Below are 27,621 nucleotides of genomic sequence, written 5' to 3'. Positions count from 1 at the left end.
TCAGCTGGGGAGCAGGACGTGCTCCAGAAAGTAGGTGATGGAGTCCCAGTGCTTCCAGAGGAAGAAGAGGAAGAGGACGAGCAGGGCGGTGCTGAGGATGCGCATGCGGGTCTTCATGAGCGGGGTGATGAAGTTGGCGATGGTGGAGACGAAGACAAGCAGCACGGCCATCAGGGCCAGGATGACGTTGATGAACTTGCCCAGCAGCGCCCGGGCGTTGGCGTTCTCCACCCCTTCCAGCTGCACCACTTGCTGCTGCTGCTGCTGCAGCTCCAGCTTGGTCACCCGCGTCAGGCAGGACTCCACCGCCTCCTGCGAGGGACAGCAAGTCAGGGCCGGCCAGCGGCTCTGGGGATGCCCCACGAGGGCTTTCGGTACTTGCCCCATGCTCTGAGACCTTGCTGCTGGAAGGTTTTGCTTGCACGGCTCCAATGGGTGCACGACCTTGTGACAGTGATCACCCCAGCTGGAAAGGGGTTTCCCCCTGCAAACCCTTGGCCCATGCGATGTGCAGTGCATGCCCATCCCGCTCTGCCTGTGCTGGGGAAGGTCTCGGTGCCAGCAGTACCTACTGCAGCAGGGGAGATGACCCAAACTGGGACAGCAGGGACTATGTGTTGGCCCACACATGGCTCGTAACAGCCCAGCACTGCAGCCATCCACCCGGAGCCTTGCCCTGCCTTGAGCACCCAGGGACTCACTGGGGCACAGACAGGGATTTTGGGGACATGGCCTAGTTACCTGCTTCTTCTTGTGACAGCATCACAGTGAGGACCTCGTCTGGAGGGTGCTAGAAAAAGGGATCCCCCTTGCCCACCCTCTTTCCCAGCCCAGGGTCCCTCCCTTGCCCTGTGGATGGAGGGTGCAGCGGGGGGCTGAGCCCTCACACTCCCCTACCTGGATGTCCCGTGCCCTCTCGTAGGACTGGTAGGCCACCTTCTCCTCCATGCTGGCCAGCTCCTGCTTCAGGTTGGTCATTTCGTTCTGGTGCAGCTCCGTGAGGTCGTTCAGCTGCTCCTCCAGACGCTCGTACCTGTGCACGGGGGTGGAGGGGCGCTGGGACGGGCAGGTCCCCCCGTGGACCCCCCTGCCCTCCTGACTCTGGGGAAGCCGCCCGGCCCCTCTGACCCACCCCGCTCCTGGCTGTAGCTGGTTACGGCTGCCGAAGGGAAAGCATTGCATGATCCTCCCCGGGAGTGGTGCTGCCAGGGGTCTGGCAGCGGGGACTGCAGCTCCCCACGTCCCTGGCATGCAGGGCTTAGCTGAACAAGCCCAGGGTGGTGGCCTTGTGGTCCCCGAAGAGCCCCCCTGGGTGACATGTGCTGCCACCCTGGCACCCACCCATCCCTACCTGTACCGCTCCTCTTGCAAGCACTGTGTCATGTAGGTGTAATCCCGCTGCAGCTGGGCCTTGAGGTCCTCCATGGAGTCCTCCAGGTGCGACTGGCTGTCCTTGATCTCCCGGAGCTCCTCCAGGATGGTGTCGAAGTTATTGTGGTGGCTGTCCAGCGTGTTGGACTTGGGGCTTCCCAAGCCGCCGGGTCCTGCCCCTGAGTTGCTGCCACCAGCCGAGCCGGAGGTGGCACTGGAGCACTCGTCATCGCTGCCGTACTTGGGGCTGGAGACCAGGGTGGCACTGCCGCTGAGAGCCCGCGAAGCCTCCTCTGGGTGCCCGTCGTCCAGCGTGTCCTTCAGGTGGGCGATGTTGTCCGCGCTGCCAAACTTGTTCCGGATGAGGCTGGCGAACTCCCGGGGCTTGGAGACCACAGCGGTGTGGGTGGCCTGGGACAGACCCGACAGCCCTCCCTTGACGCCCTCCACCACGCCGCCGCCGAAGCCGCTGATGCTGGAGCGAACGTTGGCGCCCACGTCCTTGAGACCCTGGTGCATGTCCCGGAAAACATCCTTGGGCTGCCGGGAAGGGCCGTTCTGCTCGATCTCCTTCAGCTTCTTGTGGTAGTGCTCCAGCTTCTTGTGCAGCTGCGCGATGGTCTGCGCCGACTTCTGGTTCTTCTTCTCGAAAACCTGCTTGATGCGGGAGGCTTGCTGCTTGTCCGCGTTGTTGGCCAGCTTCAGGTACTCGGCCACGTTGTCATCCCGAGCCTCCTGCTCGATCTTGATCTGCTCGGTGATCTTGAGGATCTTCTGGTGCAGGTGCTCAATGGCGGCTTTTGTCCTGTGAGGGTCAGGGGTGCCATCGGGAACGTCCAGGCAGACGGTGCCATCGGCGTCGCCGTGCCCGGCGGTGGAGGGCAGGCTGAGCGCGCTCACGTCCCCCTTGTCCAGCTGCGAGCAAAGAGAGAGGAGGGCGATGCTCAACGGAGGGAGCGAAGGCCCAGGCAGCCCCCGGGGAGGGGGCAGGAGAGGAACGGGGTGCGGGGCAGAGGAGGGAGAGGGAGGCAAGAGAATAGTTAACCAGAGCAATAGCGAGAAGTTGTTTTTTTGGCTTTTTCTGGCTGGTTAAGCACTTCCCAGCCATACCACTACTGCTGGCATCCCGGGAATAAGCCAGTTAGAGGGTGCAGCAACAAAATCATTAGGGTTTTGGGGCTGGTTTTGGCCAATTGCTTCCAGCAAGGGGCATCTGCTGCCGGGAGCTCGACTCTGACTTTCCGCCCTCGCTCTGTGCAGACGGGCACTCGCATTTCTGGGCTGCTGGACACCCAGCGCCAGCCAGGGAAAAAGGAGCTATAACGGGAACCCATCAGCAAATCTCCCACCAAACCAGCAGTGAGAGCAGGGATTAAGCAAGCCGGAGGTATTTTAGTCTCATTTTCAGACTTGGGCTTTTATCCTAGATACACACAGTTGTTGTTCAGCTGCAGAGAAACTCTGCCGTAACCCCCGTTTGCAGGTTACTCAGGAGCAGCTCCTGCTCCCCAGAGAGCTGCTGGCTGCAGGTGCAGGGGCTCCTGTGCTTTCTTTTGCAAGGTTTCTCACCTGGCAATGCCAGACCCCTCTGCAAACACAAGCTGCCACCTAGAAAGTTTGGCCGTGCGCTGATTTCCATTTTACAGATGGAAAAATTGGAGCATTGGGAGAGGAAATCCCTTGCCTGAGGCCACACTTACTTAAAATCACTGGCAGAGCCTGGACTGCAACCCAGGGTCCTGCCTCACGCTCTCCGACCCAGGCACGCCGCTTTGCCACTTGAAAAAAAATCACTAAATCTTTCCAGTTGCTGGGTTTTACATGCAGATTCTTATGCAAATATCAGTGGTTGTATAAATGGCTCCTGGCTTCTAATTAAGAGCTGCTTGAAAGTTAAATACTGTTGGCAGACCTGAATAATTTCTAATTTCCATCACACTTTCCCCGAATGACCCTTTAATAGGGATAATGCTGCGAGATCATTACTTAGGAGTGTGTTATCACCAGGAAATGCCTTGCGCGGGAGGGAGGAATGTCCTCAAGATGCTGCTTATAAACACTCCCGCCTGCAGCAGGTCCCGCGTGGGGCTTGGAAAAGTAGGGCCAAAGGCTGCCCTCCTGCTACCTACTTGCATCTCCTCTTTCCCCGGCGCTGCTGTCCTGCTGGGAGCCCGGGGTGTCGGTGCTTCATGCTGGGGTCTCCTTGCAGGGGTCTCAGCCTCCTCGGGAGGCAGAAGCAGGCAACCACGAGCTCGGTGGGAGCGTCCCCAGCCCCCTCCCCGAGGTTTCCCTTCTCTCTCCCTTGCAGCAGCGCTACTGTGATATGGGGCAGGGGCTGGAGGATGAGAGCAAAGGGGCAACCCAGCAGCCCTCAGCCCGCAGGCGGACACGGGGCAGAGCTGGCAGCTGGATCAGCACTTTTAAAAAAAAAAATAATGCCCAACGATCCTGCGGAGTTTTCAGACCCCGCTGCCAGGCTATTCTTAGCTGCTCGGCCAGGCTGGGCCCTCCGGCCGCCCTGCGAAGGGTTTTGCTTTGGTTCCTTATCGAGGGGCAGAAATTAGAAGCAGCAGGAAACAGACTTTTTGCCCCGACGCCCAATTCTCTGCACAGTAAGGGACAAACCGGCCGTGGAGAAGGAAATGGCAGCCCCGGAGATGCCGAAATGGGAAGCTCCAACTGGGCCAGTAAAGGGGAAAAGTTGCTCAAACTTTGTTGCCAAACAGGGAAAGGTTTAGGAATCACCCAAACCTTTGCCCCTGCAAAGCCAGTCTTTTGGATTTATTTGTGGGAGTATATTTGGGAGCACGGGGGGGAGGGAGGGCAGGATGGGCGGTGAATGGCGTGGATCCGATGCTGCCCATCCGTGCTGACGTGGCTGGGGTGAAATCCTTTCCCCAAGCACCACTGAAAGCTCTGCTCTCTCTCAGACACAGGGCACATCATATGAAAGCCACATCAGGTTATTGCTTTGAAAACAACCAAAAGACAATACTGATCTCTGCAGTATTAACAGACAGTGTCTGCTAAATCCCAGCAAGCCTAAACGACTGCGCAGAGGATTTAACAGGGGGATTAATAAAAGCCACACTTTCCCTACATGCAGAAAACCTTCTGGCAGGCACATCAAAATGAAAGCGCTGCTTTCCAGCACTTGTTTTCTAGGCGGGCTCGGAGGGGAGAGCAGGGGCTGATGTGGGATGCAGGAGGAATGCTGGACGCAGGAAGAAAAATTATTCTTATCAACAGAGTTCAACCCAGGAGAGCTGAGATATGCAAAAGGCTCAAGCTAATAAGCTGAGCGAACAGTACTTAGAGGGCCTTGGCCAGGCACAATTATGCAATGCTGGTTTATTTGCTGCTGCAGGGGTGATGGAAGAGAGCCCGGGTGGCAGGTGAGGAGCTCGGGGCCCAGCAGCTCGCTCGTGGCCGTGTCCCCAGCGCAGGGCTGCGGGTCTCCCGGCACACCCACCACTGGAAGGGATTTAAACCCATTCTTAAGAAATTGCACAATTATTGCAAAGTTCAGAACAAAACTCTCAAGACACTTACTCATGCCCTGAACTATTCTGTTTGCCATACCCTATAGCCTACTAGGAAGCGCAGTGGATGAGCTAACGCCGTGGCTTCTGCTGCATTGACCCCGAGCGAGGACTTTCACTACAGAGGGTGACCATGGTTCTCAGCTGAAACACAGCCTGGGGATGCAACGGCCATGGGAAGGACCATATGCACCTTCGAGCGTGGAAAACATAAGTACCACCGAGCTGTCGAGGTATGCTGGCAGGTAGGGTGGACACCGATCCGGCAGCTCTGCAGTGTGGGTGTCACCATGCCCTGGGCCCTTGGTGGCTGTGGAAAGCCACAGGGGAGAGGCCACGGCCGGCAGAGAAATGCAGGTGGGCAGTGGATGTGGGGAGGTTGATTTTGGGGCAGTCATTAAATGTGGGTGCTTCCATGGCCCCTCTTCCCCAGAGCACTTTATCAGCGTAATCTAGGACAGCATCTGTCCTGTGAGTTGGCGACTGCAATGAGCCCAGCATTACAGGGGACGCTCTGGGTGTCCCCAGTCCCCTCCCCATCCCCACGTGCGTTTGCAGCCCCGTGCCTCCCAGAGCGGAGCCGCTATTCCCACCGGACTGCGTTACCCACCCCAGGCATTGAAAATAGAAGCAGGAGCCCTGACTCACACTTCCCACCCTCCTTTCAAGCCTGCAGCAGAGAGCGAAGCAGGCAGCCCTGTGTCCCCCTCCGCGCCCTGCCTGCCCTGCCTGCCCTGCCTGCTCCCGTGCCACCCCTGGACGGACACAACGGGCTGGCAGCAGCTGCCTCCACTAATTTATCAGCCTGAGAATAATTTTTCTTACATAATGTAGGGAGGCACGTTAAGGGTTTCAGCTTGCAGCGGAGCTTCCCACCCCATCTTTGCTGCACGGGCACGGATCATGCCAGTGGGTTTCATTCACGGAGCGCCAGAAACAGAGGTACCGAAAGCCCCTGTGGGTCTCTCTGCCCATCACCATCCTCCCCGCGGTCTTATTCCAACCCCAACGGCTGCCGGGACCTACCTCCATGGCGGGCAGGGCTCAGGTCCCCCAGGGCTAGTCGGCGTGGGCTGCTCGGCCGTGTCCCCGCGGCGGCACGGAGCCCGGCAGCGATGCGCGGGCAGCGCTGGCTGCCATGGCAGGGTGCCTGGCCCGGGGAAAGCGGCAGCTGACAGCAGCAAAGTTTCGGGGGAGCAGCAGGGAGGGAGGGAGGAGGAGAGCCCTCCTGCAGACCCCCGTCAGGGCTGGCCTCGCGTCCCCGGGCGCTTCCCGAACGCGCAGGGACTGAGCCGATGGCTGCAGCAGGATTGCCGACTCAGGAAATCTGCTGGAGCTGTTTACAGCGCTCAGCGACTGGAGCTTTCAGGGCTGTAACGCAACCCCCCCTCGTCCCTGTGGCGGGATGTTCACACGCCTCCAGCCCCATACACTGCCTGTGCCCTGACGCAGGGGGTCAGGACGGGCCCTTGCCATCTGCTCTGTCACATACCAGGACCTAAAGCCTGGGAGAGGCAGGGGGAGGCACGCATAAAGCAAAACCCCGGCTGGGACCGACATGCGGGAAAAACACAGTCGCCAAGCAAGGATCTGGGCAGCCTGAGGGAGCTAAAAGCACCAGGACCAGGCGGTGTCTTGGCTCACGCCGTGCACTGGGATAGACCCCAATCCGGCCCGCTCACGCCACGGAGAGCGATGGGGAAGGTTGCGCCGACCCGATTCTGCCACGGGAGAACACGCAATGCAAAGAAACCACATCCAGCCGACTGACCAGATACAAGTGTTTGAGACTTCACGTGCAATTAAAAAGATACTAAATGGGATGTCTGAAAAGCAAGCAGGGACGACAGCAGGCTCTGGTTCTGCAGAAGCCAGTGGCAGTCTGGAGTCACCCCCCAGGCGCTGCATTTATGCCGGGACCAGTGGAGATGGTGAGGGGCCAAAGCAAAAGTCCTGGGCGAGAAAGGAGACCGCGAGCTTGTGCATTTGACTCAGCCCAAACCCATGGGGTTGCACAGAGCAGGGTTTATGCAGCCAGTGCTGCAGGATCAGGCCTGGATAAAAGTGATTGAGGGAAGCAGAATTTAAGCCCGCAGCCTTACTCTGTGCCAGACCAAAGCCCTGAACGTGCCCTGCTGATGCGGAAACCTCAAACCAACTGTGGCTGCAGACCAGAGCATCTGTGCAGCCGCAGACAACGGGCTAAATGAGAAAGGTTCATTTGCAGCTCTCTGGTTTGGTTATTCTCAAAAAAGGCAACAAGACAACAACAGCTTAGGAAGTATCTTCAGCCACACATTGAATTGTACAGGCCGGACCGAGGAGCTGATCGTGACCTAGATGCATGTTTAATGGGGAAGACCGTGCCGCTCCCACAGCTGAAACAAGCCGAGCACTGCTCAGCCTCGCGCTTCCCAGCACCTCTCGGGCTGTCCCTATGTCCGGCCGTGCCCTGGAAGCGTAACCTGCCGTCTCGGAGAGGCTCTGGGTGCAACGCTGCACCTCTGAGCTACCCCGCGGTGCACAGCCAGCACGGCACAGCCAGTGCTGCCCGCGCCAGAGCTGGCTCTGCCCAGGTTTAGCAGCTGGGGTGGGCAGCACAAAAATCAACCCAGCCCGGCATGGATGGATTTGAAAGGTTCGGTTCGACAGCTCCATAAAAGCACCATCGCCAGGTCTTAGTCCCTCCGTGTCCTCCAAATGTGAACTCCCTTAAACCTCACCACAGACACCGCAACAGCGGCAAAGCCTCCCTGCGGGAGCTCTTTCCTTCCAGGAGACTTCAGGTCTGACAGGTCTGGGGCAGGGGCTGCCACGGGCTGCCTGCACTGCTGGCCACGGGCTGCCTGCACTGCCAGCCACGGGCCGCCTGCACTGCCGGCCGCGGGCCGCCTGCACTGCTGGCCACGGGCTGCCTGTACTGCTGGCCGCAGGCCGCCTGCACTGCCAGCCACGGGCCGCCTGCACTGCTGGCCGCGGGCTGCCTGCACTGCTGGCCACGGGCATACGCAGCTGCAGATGAGCTGACCAGTGTGACGGGAGGAAAGGGGCACAGAAGCAACAGCCTCTGCTTGGGCTGCTCTGAGCTGGGAATGGATTTCCTTGAATCACCCCATCCTTTAGCCCAGCACTGCCGGACCAATGCTGGTGCCGGTGCCCACGCTCGCAGCTCTCCGCGCCCCACTGGGTGCTGGGAGTGGGGAGGAGGCAGAGCCGGAGCAGCCCATCACGGACCGATCTGTGATGCAAAGCTGCCAAAGCACAGTTAAACACCAATAACTAAAATCCTTGGCCCCTTCTAGCCCAAACTCCCGCCGCTGCGGCACCGGCACCGTGCATGGCACCCTGCCCGGGGCATCCCCAGCCGTGCCGGCACGCCTGGCAGGTGTTCACAGGAGAGCAAGGGACAGGCCAAATCGACCACGTGGCAGCACAGCTCGCCAGTGCCGTCTTCCCAAACTGGGCTTGGCTGCGGGCCCTGCACTGGGGAAGCAGCGCTGGTCCCTGCACCCCAGCCTGGGGACGGCACAGCCCCCTGCTGACCTGAGCATCCCCGCAGGCCACATATCCCCGGCAGGAGCTGCTTCTACACACGGAGCTGTTAGCAGCTCCCGTGTTTCTCTGTCTGTCCTCTCGGGAGGACAGGATCTCGTAAGCAAAAGCCTCCTGTCCCCATCGGGCTGCGAGTTTGCATGAGCAAGCTTTGTGCATGCCAGCGCTGAGGCCCTTCCTCACCCACCGTTTGCAGGCACTGGCAGCGGGCTGTGGTACCATCGTACCGAAAGGCACAGAGAAGAGCAGATTCCCCGGTAAGTTAAACCCGTCAGGAGCAGAAACCAGCTGTGCCTACCGTACAGGGCTCAGCCGCGCTGGGGAAGGGCGAGGAGGGAGCAGAGTTTCCTCCCGGTGCCGCACCGACACTGCAGAGACGTGGGGTACGGCCAGACCCCGCGGGCAACGCCGCAATGCTGCCCACGGGGACCGGTGCTGGCAGCACACGCGGCTCCTTGCCGGCGTGGGTAGGAGCAGTGTGTCTCCCATGGGCAGGCGCCGCTTCTCGTCCGTCCCTCCGATCCCACCGAGCAGCCCCAGCGAGGGTGGATTTTGCAGCCTGGCCAAGCCCCGGGCCGTGGATGCCTCCGGGCATGACGCAGGGCAGATTACCGAGGGACATTCATCTTTGGTTTAACATCTCTCATAGCATCACTTCTCGTTTTAGCACGGGAGCCAGAGGTCACTTCCCATCACTCTTCCGTCGCCTCAGCAGGGCAGGAAAAATCCCCAGCTGCACGTGGCGCTCTGGAAAACACCCTCCCTGCTCCGAGCTCTGCTTTCCATTTCCCTCATTTAAAGCGCTGGGGCCGGCCCCGAAGCCCTTCTGGTCCCCAGCAGCCGCTTGCAGCCGTGCTGCAGGCAGGGAAGCGCTTTTTGGGGCTGCCAGGCACAGCCCCGCTTCTGTGCTGCGACTCGGTCCTCCCAGCCTGGGGTTAACTGTAATGGCCCCCCACCCCTCCTGCCAGCTCCCAGCCCCCCGCAAACCCTGCCTGACCCGCCCGGCTGGCCCTGGCCTCGGGGAAGGACGGAGGAGCACAAATTTCCCCAGACGAGGCTGAAGAAGTGAGGATTTGATAAATGCCAGGATGCTCGGGATGAGACTTTGCAGGCAGCCTGTTGCAACGAGACCTGGAGAGCATTTTTTTATTTATTGGGGACCTCAGATAGCTTGATTCATAGGAAGCAACCTGTTCTCAGCTCCCCAGTGCAAGGGGAAGGTTAGGGTTAGCAAATAATTGCAGAAGCAAGAATTAAAGCACCTATTAATGCCCTGGCAAAGCACGGTGGAGAAGTGGTGCAGCATCTCCCCTCCCAAGGGCACAGCCTCCCTTCCACACGATGCAAAAACCCCGCTGGCATGGGAACAGTGCAAGGAAATTACCCAAGAGGTTGGTGGCGGACTCCCCTTCATCCTTAGCACCAGCTCTGCTTTACATTTAGTCCACTGCTTAGAAAGCAGCAGCTCTGTTTTTCAGGCCTGCCTGTAAGAGGCAAATTAAAAATAAGTAAACCCCAGCTCCCATGCAAAGAAAATCCCTGGATGGCCACAAAATCACAGCACATTCGGTGTGTGCCAGTGCTGAGTCGTGCAGAATCCAGCCCTGACTGCCTACAATGTCCTGGTCCGAGCATCTCAACCAAGAGACAGGTCACCGAGCGATGCAACACAAACACGCGGCAAATTTTGGGCTTGGGCTCTGCCTTTGCTGGCCAGCACAGGCGGCAGCTGGGGCTGGGCTTAGCAGGAACGCACAGGGCCTGAGCTTAGCACAGGTTCTAAAAGAAGGAGGAAGGCTGGCCGAGCTGCACCAGAGTGTCCTCGACCGGGCTGGGAAAGCTGCGTACGGATTATCAGGAGCCAGGACGCTGATACACGTGAAGATCTGCAAAGTCCACTGCTCCTTAACCTCGCGTTCCCAAGGGAATTTGGTGTCTAAAGCAAGTGGCTTCTTGGCTAAGACCTCAACCCTTGCAAGCAGCAGCCACACAGAGCCCAGCAGCAGCCTGACCTTCACCTGCAGGTACCACCTTGCTCCTCACCCCTTATTCTGGGACATCCCGAGTCCTTGCCTTGCCGGTGCCTAGGAGCAGAAGGAGAGCGGAGCAGGGTACTTACAAAGACACCCAACAGAGAATTTAAGAGCAATATCCTTTTCCCGGGACAGGATTCGGGAGGATGCTGTTCCGGCATCAGGATGCCCTGGTCACTCCTGCAAAGCGCCGGGCCGATGCTCCGCGAGGCGGCCGGATCCTCTCCCTCTGTCATGGCTGCGGTTAAGGAGTCCAAGGGGCAGAGGATCGTAGGACGTGCGTTTGCAGAGAGGCACTACGAGGCTCTGAGGCAGTCAAGAACAAGCAGCACAGGCTGGCGAGCTTGGAGGGAGCCCGGGGGAGCGGGAACAGGCTGGGTGCCGCAGGGGCTGGTCCTGCTCCTCCAACTGTGCTGGGAGAACAAACAGCACCGCCAAGAGCTGCCTGGCCAGGCTGCCTTCCGAATGATGCAGAGAATAAACAAACGAGCTGCCGCGACGCGGCGGTTCCCCGGTCCCCAGTCTGAGCTGGGATGATGCCACCATCCCACGGGGCTCTCAGTGGCAGCAGGCGGGGAGCCTGCTCCTGCACAGCACCCGGCGCAGAGCCCCGTGGGGAAGGCGGCTGCGTGGGTACAGACGGGCAGATCCCCGGGGTGGCAGGGATCTGTCCCCGCTGCCTGCCCCGGGCTCAGGGAGTCCCTGTGCCTCTGTGCCCAGCCACACCATGCGGACCCCAGCGTTTCCTAATTTGACACCACGTCCTCCGGGTTGGGGACTGTCCCTCGTGCCCTGGGCTCACAGGTCACCAGGAGGAACACTTCTGCAGAGATGATTCAATGACCATCCCTCACGGGTGAAGCTATTCAGGGCCCTGCCTACGCTTGGAGAATCTTTGGAAAAATTCCCGTTGTTGTTTTTACGGGAGGGAGTAACCCTGGGTGCTCCAGCAATGGTGCTGCTATTTCGCTTGCTGGGTGAGACAGCATTAAAACCACCAGCAGCACCCCCAGCCCATGCTGCAGCTGGGTTTCGCCGCCTCTACAGGGTGCTTGTGCAGCTGGGGGGGGGATTTTCGGCAGCTGATGTAGGAAGGGTTTGAGGGGGAAGGCAGGCAGAGGCAGAGCTGCAGCCGCAGCGGGGCGAGGAGTCATAAGGCAGGACCCTGCTTTGCTCATCCTGACTCAGGAGCCAAATCCTGCTCTCAGCTACAACCCAGCCGCCTGCCCGCGGCAGCAGGGCATGGGCAGGACAGACTGCAGGACAGACACGAACCCTTGCTCCCCCAGTCCTGCCCTGTCCGCCCTGGCCATCCACCCCGCACACCAGCCGCTCGCTCGACCCGAATCCCCCGGGGGCAGGCGGCGAGGCGCGTTCGGTGCCTGCCTGTCGGAGCGGGAGCTGCTGGTGGGCTGGAAACAACAGCCATATGTCAGCGAAGGCTGAGGAACACGATGTCTTTTGCTAGGGGGTGAATCAGTACCAGAGTCTGATATTCTTCTCCTGAATTAATTAAGCAGCAATCTTGGGTATCTTTGTCTTCACAGCTATTATCTGCTTTTCCCGAACTGCTCCTCGAAGCACCATCCCGATGGGAGTGAGGGAACGAGTTCCCACCACCACCCCGCACTCTCAGACTCTCGTTCCCCTGTGACACGCGAGGAAACGGAGGCAGAGAAGTGGAAGCCAACCTGGACACGAGTACCCTCGCACCTCCAGTTTCGTGATGCCTGGTCTGCAGCAGGTCAGCAGTTCCCCCCCCCCAGACCCTGGGCACTTGTAGGGTCTCCGCACATGGGTGCTCCCCGGCTCACCCCCTTGGGACCCTGCCCGGACGCCGTGGGGTGCCCGGCCGTGGGGCTGCAGGGAGGGTAGCTTTTCCCCACCGGTCCATCTATTCACTTTTGCAGTCACCGCTGGCCTATTTCAGCTCCTTCCTCTGGGATTTTAACACCAGAACTTGCCCGGAGTTTGGCTGGGGGGGGAGGATGTGCTTTCCTTTTGTCAGCAAATCCTCCTAAAGAGATGCAAGAGACTTCACACAACGCAGGGAAATGTTGGCCCTGGTTCCCAGCTGGGGAAACCGAGGCAGAGAGTGAGGGGAAACCCCTGCCTGGGTTAGACATGTGGGGACAGCAATCAAAGCAGTGAGACCTGAAGGTCCTGCATCCCTTTAGCTTCTGCCAGCTCCTCAGGGATCCTTAGGTGCTCAGCACCTCCAGGAAGCAGGCTACCTGCTCAGGAGCTCAGCTTCAAGCTCCTGGTTTTAGGATTGCTGGCTCCGGCGCCACGAAATTTCCACTGAACGTGAGTTTTAGGGACAGCAAAGCGCTCACCAGCATCCCACCACCCGAGCCACCCCAGCGCGCCCGGCCGACCTCCCTTGCCACCACCACGTCCTCACCCACCGCAGGGAGAAAGGATACTCAAGAAGCACCATGGAGCAAACCCGGCTTGCTCCCAGCACGTCCCCGGCCCCGGGGCATCTCCCCTCCGAGCTGGAGCCAGGCTGGGGCTGCTCAGCCCCCTGATGGGCCAGGCCAGCCCCGGGGGTCACGGCTGGGTTGTGCAGAGTCCCTGTCGTTGTCCCTGTCCCAGTTGTCGACTGAGACCAGTTCTGGGTAACCGGAGCCGTAGGAGGCGAGAAACCACGTCCCCGCCCTGAAACCGAAGGCGGTCGGATGCCGGCAGGGCCAGAGGGAGCCAGGGCTGAGCTGGACACGCTGCAGCCAGAAAGCAGATGCCCGAGCAGGGGAGATGAACTTTGCCTGACGGCCCCGAGCTGCCGGGGCGAGGGCTGAGCTGTCCCAGGGCGAGGGCTGAGCCGTCCCGCAGCCTCCCAGCCACCGCTCGCCCAAACCCCTCCATGCCCGTGGGCCACAGCCACCCCGGAGGCGGATGCTCAGAAACTGTGGGTTTCTCCCTGCTGACTGTAATCCGCCTCGCCCTGATATAGCCACTGACCCAGCGGCATCTAAATTTAGCGGGATGAATCCTGCCCTGTGTTTGCAGTGCTGGTGCCCTTGAGGCAGCAGGACGGCGGGGATGGGGCCGTAAGGACAGGTCCCCCCGGCAAGGCAGAGCCCCAGGACCACAGACCACCCATCTCCCGCAGAGACGGGGCAGGCAGCAGGGGAGCGGAGGGAGGAGACGGGAGCAGGGAGGTGGCACACTCAGGCTACAAGCCCATGATTAAGCATGGCTCGTAGCCGCTCAGCAGCCGGCCTGGCCCGCAAGCCCAAAGCTGAGACGTGGCACGAAGCCCCCCCTGCTCCCCCCCGTCCCTCCCCCGTGTCTCACGGGAGAAGCATCCGCATCGGGGGGCCAAGGCGGCTGCAGGGGGGATGTGGGGGGCCGCGGGCAGCGGTGGCAGCTGGTGCCGTCACTTGCCGAGGGAGGCCGAGGGCAGGCGGGCAGGGAGCCGGGCCAGGGTCCGGCCCTCGCCCCCCTCGGGGGATGCTCCGAGCCCTGCTGCCGGCCGGGGCTGAGCACTTGCACTCGTGACACTTGTGAACGGATTCCTCTGGGATGCCGGGCAGAAGCCGGCTGGGGCTGCGCGCAGACGGACGGACGGACGGACGGACGGACAGCCACCCGTGCACGCCGGTGCGGTAACGCTGCCCTCTAACGGCCACCGGCCCCGCATCCAGCCCGCTCGCCCCGGCTCCCTCCCGCTCGCCCCCCGCCGCTGCTCGGTGTGGCTTGCGGGGGCTCGGAGGGACCCCGAGGCCCCGGCGCACGGGGGGCTCACCTGGACGTGGACCATGCCGCAGTCCCCGCAGGCGTCCGCGCAGCCCCCCGGCAGCACCAGGCACAAAACCCCGCGGCCGCCCCGCTCCGGCTCCGTCTGCCCCAACGGGGACGGGGACGAGGGTCCCCCCGGGGTGCTCTGCCCCGCCAGCACCGACGCTCGGTGACCCCACTGCCACGGGAGAGCGGGGTCTGCGGGGAGACCCCGCAGCCGCTGCTGCCGGTGCCAGGGCCTCGGCGGCCGTCCCAGCCGGTAATGCCCGTCTGCCCGCCTCTCCGACAAGGCGCTGGCGGGTCACCAGGAGGAGATTAGTGAGATAACGAGAAAGCTCTCCAGAACACTCCCATCGCCACGCGTGGTCCCTCTCTGCAGCCTCCCCCTGCTCCAACCAGGCCACTGCCACCACCGCTGTCACACGTGCCACCATGTCTGCAAGCCGGCACGTCCTCGTGTGAAACACCAACACCAGCCACGTGCTCCCCCGGACACACCGGCACCAACGTACGCCCCAAACACACCACCTCGCTTTGGCTAAGCAGGCGAGCCACGCACGATGGGATGCGTGGGAGAGCGGCTGCTTGCAATCCGGCGGGGCTCCTGGCCGTGGGCACCCGCAGCCCCGGAGAAGCGGCTCCCCCAGCCCACCCGACGGGCTCGCCGGCGAGCGGAGAGCCGTGCCAGGGCAAAGCAGGGAGCACGCACCCCGCGGGCACACATCGATCGGCTGCGGTTCTCAGAGCAGAGTGGATGTACAAAACCTTGGTCCCAAACTGCGTTCAATTGCCAGCGGGAGGCAGGGGACGTCCGGGCCATCGCGCTGTCATCCCACCCTCCTCAGGAGCTGCTCTTTGCATGCACAAGGTGAGCAGAGCACGGCGGGGAAGGCCGGCGGGGGGGAAGCCATGAACACGTGTGCTCCAGGTGGGCATCACCCCGTAAAGCAAAGCCTTGTCCCCAGCTCAGTCCCCAACATGCAGTGCTGGTGACAGACCCCCAGCCCCAGCTGGGGGTTACGGCTCGGGGATTCTCCCCACGACAGGCAGCTGTGCCGGGGCATGGGGCAGCTGCAGGTGCAGGCAGCGTGCAGGCAGCGCAGGGGCATGCGAGGCATCTCTCTGATTACACCGCGAGCCTCAGGCAGAACCGGCGCCCGGCGCTGAATGCCCAGACTGTGCCGTAGTCCCGCTCACCGCCTCCCGCCGCCCTGTCTGCTCCCCGGGGCCGCAGCACCCCGGCAGCTGCCTCCTGGGGTACTTAGGGGTGCAGGGGGGAGGAACTGTGTGTGCCCGGCCCCAGCAGGGCTGAGGGTGGCCCTGCGCCGGCGGGGACCAGGCGAGGAACCGGTACAGGTGAAGGTAGGGAAGGGAAAATTGCGGGAACCTAATTAAGAAAAAAAAGGAAAAAAAAAATCAATAGCTGTTCAAAAAGCATTTGCTGAGGCTGAGCGATCCCATGAGGGATTAATCCAACATGCGCTCAGGCCCTTATGCAACGGATGGAAAATTCAGCATGAAATTTCTGGGGGAAAAACCGGCTCTTTCACAGGGGCCCTGTGCACCCCCGGGGCGGCGGCTTCCAAACTGAGGGGGAAGCGGGGAGGAGGCAGAGGCGGCTGGCCCCCGCGGGACAGGGCAGAGGTGATGTGAAGTGCTTGCTGGCCCAAAGCCTGGGTGCAAACCCGCCTGCCGGGGTCCGGCGGAGCTGTGCCGGGTGTACTCGTGCCCAGGGCACGGCAGCACCCGCCGTCCCTGCGGAAGAGGGGCCGGTTTGCTGCCGGCAGGCGGCTGGGTTTCCTGAGGGCTATGGAAAAATAATACGGCATGAGAATATCACATAGCTCTTGTTTCTCTAAATAGGTTATTTTTCCACTGCCCCACAAAGGCCCCAGTATCGTCTCTCTTCTTATTACTCTTTGTGTCATATGCAGTTAATTATTCATCTCCTTTTCGTGCTCTTTGCGCTGCTCCGCGAGCGGACGCAGACCTGCTCTGCTCTCGCCTCCCTCCGGGTGCTTCTGTCCTGAGCCGCTTCGGCTCGAAGCTTCGGCCGTAACCCCAGAGGGCTCAGCAGGACCGGGCTCCCTGCGAGGCCGATGCCACGGGCCAGATGGATGAAATTTTGGCTGCAGGTGCTCAAGTTAACAACCTGAACGGCCCCTGGCCCTGCTCGGGCACTTGGTCCGGGTGCGGCACGGGGGTTGCCAGGGAAGGGTTGGGGTGCCCTGATTTGCACACAGTAAAGAGGGGAGAGGACCTGGGCAGCTGTTTCTTGCAAATACAATGATGCGTTTATCCTCTGGGACCAGATTCCCACATCCCGGTGGTGGCCCCGTCCCTGCACGGATGTGGCAGGGCAGCCGCGCTGGCACCCGCTGCAAGCCGTGAGCGTCAGCTGCAGCTTGGCACTGAAACAGGCAAGTGAAAACAGAAAGAAAAAGTATCTGGTTGATCCTCTTTCCATTAGCTCAGAGGGCAACAGAAGTCTCCAGGTCAGATTTCCCTCTCAGAGACTCGGTGCCAAGGAGAGAGGAGCGGCTGGGGGGGGCGTGGGACACATTGCCCCCAGCCCCTGCGCCCGCTGGGTCCCACTGCTCAGGAGGAGCGCATGGACCCGACCCCCGCCGCTGTCCCACCCCGCAGCTCTGCCAGCCACTGCCATCCCATTACACAGCTATTCCTGCAAAAGCCACCCACCCCCGAGCCCCCACGGGGTGCTGGAGCCTGCCTGGCCATCTCCCCACCCCAAGCTCTACTGCTTTGCGAACTCACTGCTGGCGTTTTCAGGTAAATTAAGAAAAAACCAGGATGCATCTAGGGCTGCAGAGAGTGGTTTTAGAGTGTGACACCCCCCTGAGCTCCACAGGCCGAGGAGAGGAGCCAACATGGAGAATCCTACTGGCACCCGGAGCACCTCTCCCCGCTCTCGCCGTGTCCTCAGCGTGCCGTGCTGCTGCGCTAATCTCAGCTGTTTCATAATTAACAGGGCTAAACGCTAGATGGAAATACCATCCTCTCTATGAGCTCTGCACAGAGTGGTTTAAAAATCACTTCAGATGGGACCAATTTGCAGCCGCCGGGCCAAGCCCCTGGGCTGGGCTGCCCAGGATCCCCCCCGAGCCCGTGCTGGGGGTCCCACCCCACTGACACAGAGCTCTGGCCAGGTCCCTTTCTCCCTCCCTCATATCGTGCTCTGGGAACCAGACCGATGCACGTCCCTGCTTTCGCCTCCCCACGAGAGGAGCATCAACCCCGGCAGCCTCTGGACCCAGCTCGCTCCTGGGCAGGGGCTGCTGTCCATCATCCTGCACACCCAGTGCCACCAGCGCTGCCCGGAGGGACAGCCTCCTCCCGACAGCATTTTGGGGTGCTCTGCACCCAGTCCTGCCCCGGCCCCCCGGCATGCGCTCGTGCCCCCCAGCTGCCCAAGGAGGCCCCCGCGGCGCAGCCCTACCTTATCGGCCAGGCACTCGGTGTCCTCGGTGAGCAGGTAGACGGTCCCGCTCTCGGCCAGGAGGATGGCAGTGTCGGTCGTGGAGGAGGACCTGGGGCGGCCCTGGTGCTGATGCAGGATGGCGGTGAGGCTGCTGTCCTGGGGGGCCTTGCGGACGAGGTGGGGGCTCCCTTTCTGGGGCTCCAGCGAGCTGCTCTTGGCCCGCCGGCTGCCGCTGTGCAGGCTGGTGCCGCGCTTGATGGAGGGGCGAGAGCGGATCTGCTGCAGCACCCGGTTGAAGGCGGTGGGACGCGCCGGGAGGTCGTGCAGGGACATGGCATAGGAGACGCGGTGCATCTCCGGGGACCGCTCCTTCTCGTCGGGGGAGTCGTGGTCGGACATGCCGTAGTGCGGCGGCAGCGAGTCCTGCGAGTTCTGGTGCTCCCGCTCCCGTGACCGCCGGCGGCTGTGGAAAAGGTGCTTCAGGCCATGGCCAAACATGGACCCTTCGGACAGCTGCTGGATTTTCTGCAGGAGAGGAGAGAAAACAACCCCGGTTACTGTCAGGAAGGGACAGCATCACCCCACTTTGGCACACACGGCTCTGACGGACGGTGCCCATGCTAACGCCAAACCAAAACGTGAAGCTCAAAGGATGAAAGAGCTTCTGGTGGGCTCTGGGGACCCCAGATCAGCCCAAAGGAATCTGCGAAAGAGAACAAGCCTTGTTGCTTGTTGCTGGCACTGCACTTGTTGCTGGCACTGCACTTTACACCCATGAAAAAGTACTAAACATCAGTGGCCACTTGAGGGCTGAGCAGGGTGGCTCAGGACGGCTCAGGTATGCAGCTCCAACAGCATTACCCACACTGGGGGAAGGTCTCCGATGAGCGCTGGCTACCCCTAAAAGTAGCAAGAGGAGCAGAAAGACCCTTCAGAGCAATGGAGGGAGGAGGGTGCCTGCTGCAGCCAACGCCACGTGCTGCGCAGAGACCCCGACTCTGCAGGCGGCAGGGACCGAGAAGCCTTGTCCTTAGCTAGAAAAGCCCTGGTTACTCCCAGCCTTGGAGCCTCGGCCACCAACACGCTGCTGGGAGCCACCTGCTCTCCGAAACGTGCTCCAGGACGGATCGGGGAGGGCTTTTGCCGAGGGGATTTTCCATGGCCTCTGAGCACAGCACGGACCAGGCTGGCCTCGCTTACAGGGGTGAAATTGCAGCTCGTGGCCCAGTGCCCCCAAATCCAGTCCCCACTGGGCAGGAACTGGTTTCCAGCAGGAGATGGGGGCATGCTGCTCCCCTGCGTACCCCCGGGTCTTCCTCTCCCAGGGGGCTGAGACTCACGTTCCCACAGAGCACACGGCGTTTCTCATGCCGGCTCCTGGGAATCGGGGCGGAACCACAGCAAAGTCATGCAATATGGATGGTGGAACAGGTCGTGCTCTTGATTACAGCCGGGTCAGCCCGGAGTGGTTTCCCTGCAGACACTGGAACACCCAGATTTGCATCCACGGGAGATTTTGGCTGGGTGCCCTCCGCAATCCCCTGCGTGTGGTCAACCGGGAGGCAGCAGCGTGGGCAGCAACTTCCAGCATCTGCAAAGGGCTCAGCAGATCCCAGATGCCAGATGCCAGATCCTCGGTCCATCCCAGCTCCCAGACAGCAAGTAAATGATCTTGGGATGTTGAAAGATCTTCTCGACTCCCAAAGCAGCCTCAGCTACCAGGAACCCAGCCGATCACAAGGCACAAGTCTGCCCTGTTGCTCTCTGTCTCGATTTTGGAGTTAAGCCGAGCACCCTACCTTTGCGGACGCCAGTCCTGACCCTGCTGACGTTCGGGGCATTTCACCACTGATTCACTGCGGCTGGGACTCTCCCCAGGGATGCTGGTTCCCGTAACTGCGGCGCTGCCATTTACTAATGCTTGAAAACCAGCGTGAAGCGGGTTCCGAACTGGGAGCTACTTATAGCCCCAGCGGACACTTGGCAAAAGCCCCGGCTTTTAGAAAAGCAGTGATGTTTGAGACACGACCTCCAGGAGCTGCAGACTGTGGAGGATTTCATGGGCATACGGAAAGGACTCCTCCTAAAAATCCCAGGCATTTAAGCCACAAAGTCCAAATCCATAAGGGTCTAATTCTCATCACACCTGTAATATTGACAAGGAATCAGCAATTAGATCCTGTGTCACTAAACACTACAGGCAAATCCTTTAATCCTTCTGTTATCCATTCATAATGAAAATTTCTATCCTTTTGCTTTTTCCTAGGAAATATATAATAAATCTACGGTGCTGAATTGCTACTTCAGGAAATAGTGATTTAAATTTTATTCTATTTATAGAGTCTCTATGGAAACAGAGAGAGCATTAGATAGGTAATAACTCTAAACCCACTGATTTCTACCATCAAGGGTACGGCATACCCACGGATGCACAGTTAGCCCTTTAGAAGGTCCAAGTGAAAAGAAACAACCAACTCCCTTCCTTGAGGGTAATGAAAACAAAATAAAAGCAAAGCCGGCAATAAAGGAGAGGACATTTTTCCAGCACCAGCGTGGAGCTGGAAGCCAGTCGCCCCCCAGGTGTTCTTGGCCCAACAGCTCGATCTGACAGAAATTCACCTTTTAAAAGAAACTTTCCTCAGGCCCTTTCCAAGTTTTCCTGGAAGAACCTTTCCTGGGCTCTGCAGGTAGGGCTCCCGGCGGGACGGTAAGAGATTGCGTGGGAAAAAGGGGTAGGAAAGCAAAGAGAGGAATCCCAGCCCTGCTGTCCTGGGCTTGAACCCCCACCAGATCGACGGCTTGTCGAGCTAAAGGCTTGTCTGCATTAAAGAGTGGTCGGGAGCGGTCACCACGAACAAGCCGTTCTGCAATAGTTATTGCAGAGCATTTGCTGATGTAAAAACTCTGTTTTTGTATGTTACTCCGGGATATGACTGCACTTCCAATGCAGAGGCATTTTTCTGGCACGAAACTACTCGTGGCTCAGAACAAAGCGTCTGCACGGGCTATTTTGGAACAGCCGTTGCTTAATAACTGATGCAATGGATACAGAGATTAATTTCTCAGTGTAGACAGCTGTGAAACACTACGATAAATACAAAAATATCTTTGTTTCTTCCGTCTTTTCCATTAATGCAGCCAGGGTCTCCTGCTCGGTGGTGGGGACTTGTTGCCGTGGACGTCAAAGGAGCGGCTCCTGCTTCACGGCCCCGGTAAGTGGATCGGTTCTTGCTGGCTGCGACAGGGTCAAGCCCCAGGCACACGGCTTGGCTGAGCACGGCTCTGGGCTGACCACGGTCACACTCTCTCCCTCCTTCTTACGTGCTTATCCACTGACGGAAACTAATTGCTAAAATGTGAGATGCTAGGAGGGAGCTGCACGAGCCCCCCCTTGTACCCATCCCACCGCCCTGCCTGCACCGAGAGCAGAGTCCCGGCCCTGCAGGGACACTGTGGCGACAAGGCACACCTGGCCAAGAGCTGAAAAAAAACCATTTTAACCCAAACCAACATATACTGCAGGAAGGCAGTGACTTGGATGACTCTTTTGCCTGGGATGCTGCTCTTTGGCAACATCCCATGGGAGAGCCAGGTGCTGCCCTTGCTCGCTGAGGCGGGGACTTGCATCCCTCCCTGCCTCTCGGGCCGTGCCGGGCTCTCCGGGGCCAGTGTTCCTCCCGCTGCCAAATGGCCACACAGCCTGAAGCCTCCCAGCTTCTCGCTAAATGGTTTTCCAGCTCTGCCCCAACATCCAAACCTCTTATTGGGCTTTCAGACGCACAAGGAGGGGATCTTGTTGCCATGACCTTATAGCACAGCCACATGCTGCAAAGTCCCACTCTGTTGTTGTTGTTGTTGTTGTTGTTGTTATTGTTTGTTTGTTTGTTTGTTTAATTTATATCCCTGGCCCACCCAGAGGCTCCAGCCAAGACTCCGCAGCCCTTTGGAGGCATTGCATATACACGGTGGAAGACCATCCCATCCCCTCCCATCCCCTCCCATTCTGTTCTGTCCCGTCCCGTCCCATCCCATCCCACAGCACTCCATATTTTAAGGTGTGGGGGGAGCCATTCCTCCAGCAGGCAGAGACAGGGAATGAGCCACTGAGCAGCTCGCAGCAAACAGCAGCAGCACCCCGGGAGGTCCTGCTCGCCCCGGCACAGGGTTTCTAGTCCTCCTGCTGCTTTCTCCAGCTGATCCTCCTACGGGTCCCCAGCAAGGGGGTCCTGCCACCATCCTGCACCCCACTGCCAGCAGCCAGGCGGGGGGCCGGGGGCAGAGTTGTCCCAGCGGGGTGGCAGCCAGCCCAGCTGCCCCTCGCATCCCTATCTCACACCAGCATCTCGAGCCCCTGTTCTGCCGCTCTTCCCGCTGCCACAAATGCCAAGGAAAACGTATAGATGTTCTAAAATGGAAAATAAAGCACTCCCCCACACACGCTTCTCCTCCCGGGGACAGGATGAGAGAACAAACATGTGACAAACGTTAGTCATGTTGTTTAATGCACTACCAAAACGCTATAGTGACACGCAGCTCCTTGAACGCTCTCCAGAATAACATCTGCGGGGCCGGCACCGACTGCCCGGGTGTGGCTCCAGCTGCGGGGCTGCGGACCCCCGCGAGCTCCCAGCCTCGGGGGGCATTTGCAGGGTGAGATCTCTGCTGCTGGTGCTGAGAGCAGCCAGCTGTGCTCCCAGGCGAGTAACACAGCGAGCGGCAGCCCACGACCACTTCTCCCACGGCTGTCACCTCTGCGTCTCCTGAATTGACTGTGGGGATGCTGAGCACCGAAATTCAGTGGGAAGCAAGGATGGGGACCGTGGGGGGTCAGATCTTGCGGGGGGCTGGGCCTGTAGGCAGCTGGGCACAGGGTGCTTGGCCTCAGCCGAGTACCGCACACCAACATGAGCGTGTGTCTGCTGGGACGCACCGTGCAGCTCCCGGGAGGGCAGCGCGCCCCGGCCTCGGCTCTCGCCCTCCACCGCGCCTGGCACAAACCCCGGGGAAACACGCTGTCCTTCTGGCTGCACCCTGCCCGGAGGATGCTCTCCTCTCCCTGCGGGACAGGGGGTCGCGGCGTGCAGCTTTGCAGCGGAGAGAGCAGGGACCCATCGGGGTCACTGCCAGCAGCCCAAGAGCTTTTGATGAGCGATGCCCCGGGGAGATGATGGATGCGGCCGCTCCAGGGACCGCGCTGCTCCTGCTCGAGCTGCTTGACAACAGCTCCATCCCGCTAACCGCAGGGGAGCCGGCTCACCTTGGCGGTGTCCTTTCAAGACCAAAATATGCCTGGAAAATTGTTCGTGCGAGGGATTAAATATAAATGTACCTGAGGGTTTAGAATAGGGGCCGGTGACCTTTATGGAGAGGAGTCGTCCTCCGCATCCTCCCTGCAGCGAGCAGCCTGCACAGGCACCGCCATGGGGGGGCCTCTGAACCACGTCAGGGGGTCTCCACCCCCAGACCCATCCCCTAGTAGCGAGGGACCTTCGAAAAAAATAAACTAGCTGAGGGGTTTGACCTGCTATGAGGAGGTTAACACTTCACCCCGTCCCCTCCAGCCACCCCTGTCCCAACCCCATTGCTCTGGGCAGGACCTGTGCTGGCGACTGCACGTCCCATGGTGGGACCTCTCCTTGTCCTTCATCTCCCTCCTCCCCAGGAGAGGCTCCCCACCTCCAGGAAGCCCAGGGGAAGATTTTGCCCATGGATGTGGGGTTTCAATCAGGCCCTGGGAAGAGGGAACAGCTTAGGCCAGTGCCTCTGGACTCCTCCTGATCTTAGCTTTCAGGTTCAAAGGAGGGAAAGGCAGGAGCCATGAAGACCAAGATCGTGAAACTGCAGATGGAAATGATGTCAGGCTTCAACTTTCCGCCCTTGGCCAGATCAGCCCATTTGGGAAACCAGAGAGAGACCCAGGGAAAACACTCAGCTCAGAGATGCTCGGGGAAAGTGGGAGCAGGACCAGGCGGTGAACTCCTTGGTGGTGGGACGCCCCGGACACCCCGGCAGCCGCAAGAGGCTGAATGTCTCCTTCTGCAGTGTTTTGTATGGATCCAGTCACTCTGCTGCAGAGCGCAGAAATCCCTGCCACCCAACGTATTTTTGAGCAGAACTATGTGTCATGCATCTGCTTTGCTCCTTGCCAGAACTTTTTTTTTTCCCCGCTTTTCGCCTAATGGAGCCCTTGCTCTCGGCAAAGGAGACGGAGTCGGGACTGGGGAATGGAGAGCTGCCGCGGATCTGCCGGGGTTAGGGGATGGAGATGACACAAGGCAGCCTGTTGTTTCCAGGTTGCCAGCTCAAATCCATCTTCGGCTGGCAGCAAACAAAAGTTTACATCTGATGCTTGTTCAGTGTCCCCAGGGAGATGAACCTGTGGGTCTTGGTGTGTGGCACCATGCCAGCCTGGGGACAGCAGAGGGGCCACGGACCAGCTTGTCCCAACCCGCTCCACCATGGCGAATGCAGTGCAGCTCCAGAGGGGGTTTGGGGCAGGAAAACTTTAAGATTATATTAACGATGGCACTAATCGTAGCAACAGGAGGCAGAGTGGCTGGATCGGTGGTGTCTGTGGCGGGGCCAGGCAGAGCGCCCAGCTCTGCCGTGGAAGTTGTGGGCAGCACCGAGATGCAATTTTTCATGCGTTCTGCCTGGCGAAGCAAATTTGAGGATTCGCTCCATGCAGGCAATTAATTGCTGAGCTACAAATGCGTTAAAGGTGAGCATCGCGAGGCAAACCTGCATTAGGGTATCATACTCGCATCGATAAAATCAATGGGCATTTGGCCACTGCTGTTGTTGCGAGTTGGACTGGGCTGCAGACCAGGCTGAGCTCCAGCTCAGAGCTGGACGCGCCGACCAAGGAACGCTTGGTCTGGTGGCCATCCCCATCGTCAGCCGCGGCTCCTTCTGCCCCACGCTCCCACCCCTTTCTGGAAAGGGATGAAAAGGGCCCCGGGTGGGATGGAGAGAGGCTGGGGGATGATGCGGATGAGAAGCATAACCTTGGCCAAGCCAAGTCGAGCCTCCTCAAGATAAGGGTGTCCCACCCCACCGAGCCTTGGGTGGCCCTGAGCACCACATCCCCATGGATGTGCCTTCCCCTGGCATGGGGTTCTCCCCTCCAGCTCTTTTTAGGGCAGCAGCAGCAGCTGGACATCACATCAGCAAAGCCAAAACAGCCTCAGGAGCCAGAGCTGCTGCTCGGACATCGAGGAAAAGGCACCACGTGTTGCAGCAAGCAGCGCCCTGCAACCACAGGGCTTCTTGTGCTTAAAGCAGCTGAGTTCTCCTACAGGAATGGGAGTTTTTATTTCTTGGCTGCCTTTCTGGAAGGGAGGCATGCAGGCATGGCAGCAGCCTGGCAGTCCTGGCTGTGCTTCCCTGCTCCCGCGTGACCTTGACCGTGCTGGTAAGACCTTCTAGGCCGAGCGGCAGGCTGGGGTGCTCCACAAGGGTCTCTGTCCTGGATGCCAGGCTGCCCCTGGGTGACCAGGGACATTTTCCACTTTTGTCTAGGTCTTTTTGAAACCAAAGAGTGGAAGCGGCACCTCCGTACCACCGCGGCGCGACTGCCACATCGCCTTTGACAGCACTGCCACGAGCACGCTCTGCCCGCGGCCGCAACGTGCTGCAGCGCCTGAAAACACCAAAGTTACAAGCAGGGAATTCATCTCTGCAACAAAAAACCCCACCGCATCCACGCCAGCGGGACCCTGTTGAACAGCTGGGGGTGAGAGCTGCTCTGCTTTCAAACCCACAGGAAATTTCTGCCCAATTCCACCCGGGACCGCCCCGTCCTGCCTGCCCACAGCTCTGCCCGCACCCTGCCGCCGGGGACCGGCTCCCTTCCCTCCCGCAGCGCTGCAGTGCCGCGTAACTTGTTTTCCTCATTAACTGGACACAGCCCGAAGGCACAGGAGGAGCAGCCTCGGGGCCATTTATACACCATTTATACACGGTGCTTCCCGGCTGCCGCAGCACTAATCCCATCAGCGCGGCTGGCGGTCCCCCGAGCATCTCCCCCACGCTCAGCGCTGGGCTGACTCCGGCAGTAATTTACCGGGGTCTGCTCAGCCCCTCTGCAGGGGGACAGCTCTGTTACCCCAAAAAAGCCTGCTCGGGTGATGGCAGCCCGCTCCAGACCTGCCCTGGGGTGCGACCCTCGTGCCCGCAGCCCCCTTGCCGAGTGGTGTCACCAGGGTCCTCCTGCCTCTCCCACCGCCGCCCTATTGTTATCGCTGCTCTTGGTGGCCAGGCTGCAGCAGGGCCACGGCCTCGGCGGTGCCCAGCCCCGTGTGTGCCTGTGCAAGCCCACCATGAGGCATCTCGGCCCTGGGAGGTGGCCCGCTGTGGGGGCACCCACACCCCAGGGCCATACCCTCCCCTGGGAGCATCCCCATGCAGGAGCATCTCCAGTCTGGGAGCATCCCAACCTGGGACATCTTCATCCCAGGAGTGTCCTCATCGCAGGAGCATCCCCATCCCAGGACCATCCCCATCCCGGGACCATCCCCATCCCGGGACCATCCCCATCCCAGGAGCATCCCCATCCCGGGGCCATCCCACATCCTCCAAGGTCACACCTGTAGCAGAGCGGGGACCAGGGCGTGGGGACGGTGGTACCCACCAAGGCGTACAGCCCACCGGTAGCCCCAGCGGTAACGCCATAGGGTGCTTGCCCGATTGGTAACCCTGCTGGCGACCCTAAGGGGTCCTCGTCCCTCCGCTGACCCCACCGGTTTCTCGCCCCATTGCCAGCCCCCCGGTGCCCGCCGGCCGGTGCCGCCGCCGCTCACCTTCAGGTCGGGGGGCTTGGTGCGCGGCGGCGGGACAGCGCCCGCCTCCGGGGCCGCCGCCGCCTCCCCGGGCTTGGCCTCCATGGCGGCGGGGCCGGGCGGCTCCCCCGCGGCGCCGGGGTCCTCCTCGGGCTGCCGCAGCTCGTCCGACCGGCACCGCTTCATACCGGTGCGCCGTGCCCCCGGGAGGCGGGGGCGCCTACGGCCGCGGCGGCGGCGGCGGGCGGCGTCCGGGCGGCCGCTGCGGGGCCCGCGGGCTGCGCGCCCCCGCCCCGCCCGCCCCTGCCCCGCCGTGCCCGGGCCGGGCGGCGGCTCCGCGCCGCGGCGGCTCCGCGCCCGCCGGCATCGGCATCGCCGCCGCCGCCGCCGCCGCCGGCGGGGCCTGAGTGGCGGCGGGGCTGGCCAATGGCGGAGGGCGGCGGGCGGGGCCGGCGGCGGCGATTGGCGGCGGCGGCGCGGAGCTGTCGCGGCGCTCGGTGCTGCCGGGCCCGCCGCCCCCGGCCGAGCCGGTCCGCGCAGCGCGGAGACGGGGCGAGAGCCCGGCGGGCCGCTGCCCTGCCGCCGGGGCGCTGCCTCGCCTCTTGCTTCCCCTTTTTAAATAGGTCTTTTTTATTGTAATCAATTGTTTTATCATTATTCTTTCCTCGCCCGCCGCAGCTCCGCGGGCCCGGTGGTGCTGACCGGGCAGCGGGGCCGTCCCGCCGCGGCCGAGTCTCCGCCGCCGCTCTGCCTCGGTGCGGGCGTGGCTCCGGGCGAGGGCTGCGCCGGCCGCCGGCATCCGCCTGCTGCTCCCCATCTCCACCCGCCGCGCCTCCCTGCCGGCCCCCGCCTGCCCCCCAGGCTGCCCGGGGGTGGCGGAGGCCCCGGGGAGGGGCCGGCAGCGGCGGGAGGGCGGACGGGGGCGCTGCCCCCGCCCGGGAGCCCCGGCGGCCCCACGGGACTACAGCTCCCGGCGCCCCCCGCGCGGCGCGCAGGCTCCCTGCGCGGATGAACTACAGTTCCCGGCATGCCGCGCGTCCGGGGTCCGCCCGGCCTCCTCCCCCTTTGCCCCGCGGCGCACCGATAAAGGTTCCGCGCCGCACGCAGCGCGGCTTTGCTGAGGCGCTGCCCCTGAGAAGGGAGGCGGCGGCGGCGGCGGC

The 27,621-nt window shown here is 61.1% G+C and overlaps 1 protein-coding gene across 2 annotated transcripts; it reads right to left on the bottom strand.

Annotated features, from left to right (window-relative positions):
* Positions 1 to 26,593, bottom strand: TMCC2 (transmembrane and coiled-coil domain family 2; the record flags this gene model as incomplete). Of its 2 annotated transcripts, XM_082330110.1 has the most annotated exons (6): positions 26,483 to 26,593; positions 17,700 to 18,206; positions 10,585 to 10,749; positions 1,352 to 2,286; positions 898 to 1,033; positions 1 to 312 (listed from the first exon to the last, which is right to left on the bottom strand). In XM_082330110.1, exons 1-6 carry the CDS (start codon positions 26,564 to 26,566, stop codon positions 1 to 3), a joined length of 2,139 nt encoding a protein of 712 aa, XP_082186236.1. In that variant the 5' UTR covers positions 26,567 to 26,593. The 2 variants fall into 2 exon arrangements, with proteins under 2 accessions (XP_082186236.1, XP_082186237.1); XM_082330111.1 differs by lacking the exon at positions 10,585 to 10,749 and having other exon boundaries at positions 26,483 to 26,592.
* Positions 26,594 to 27,621: the final 1,028 nt, after the last annotated feature.

Source organism: Platalea leucorodia, assembly GCF_965183815.1.
Source record: "Platalea leucorodia genome assembly, chromosome: 19".
Lineage (NCBI taxonomy): Eukaryota > Metazoa > Chordata > Aves > Pelecaniformes > Threskiornithidae > Platalea > Platalea leucorodia.
The sequence above is the reverse complement of the archived record's forward strand: the minus strand, read 5'-3'. Positions and strand labels throughout refer to the sequence as shown.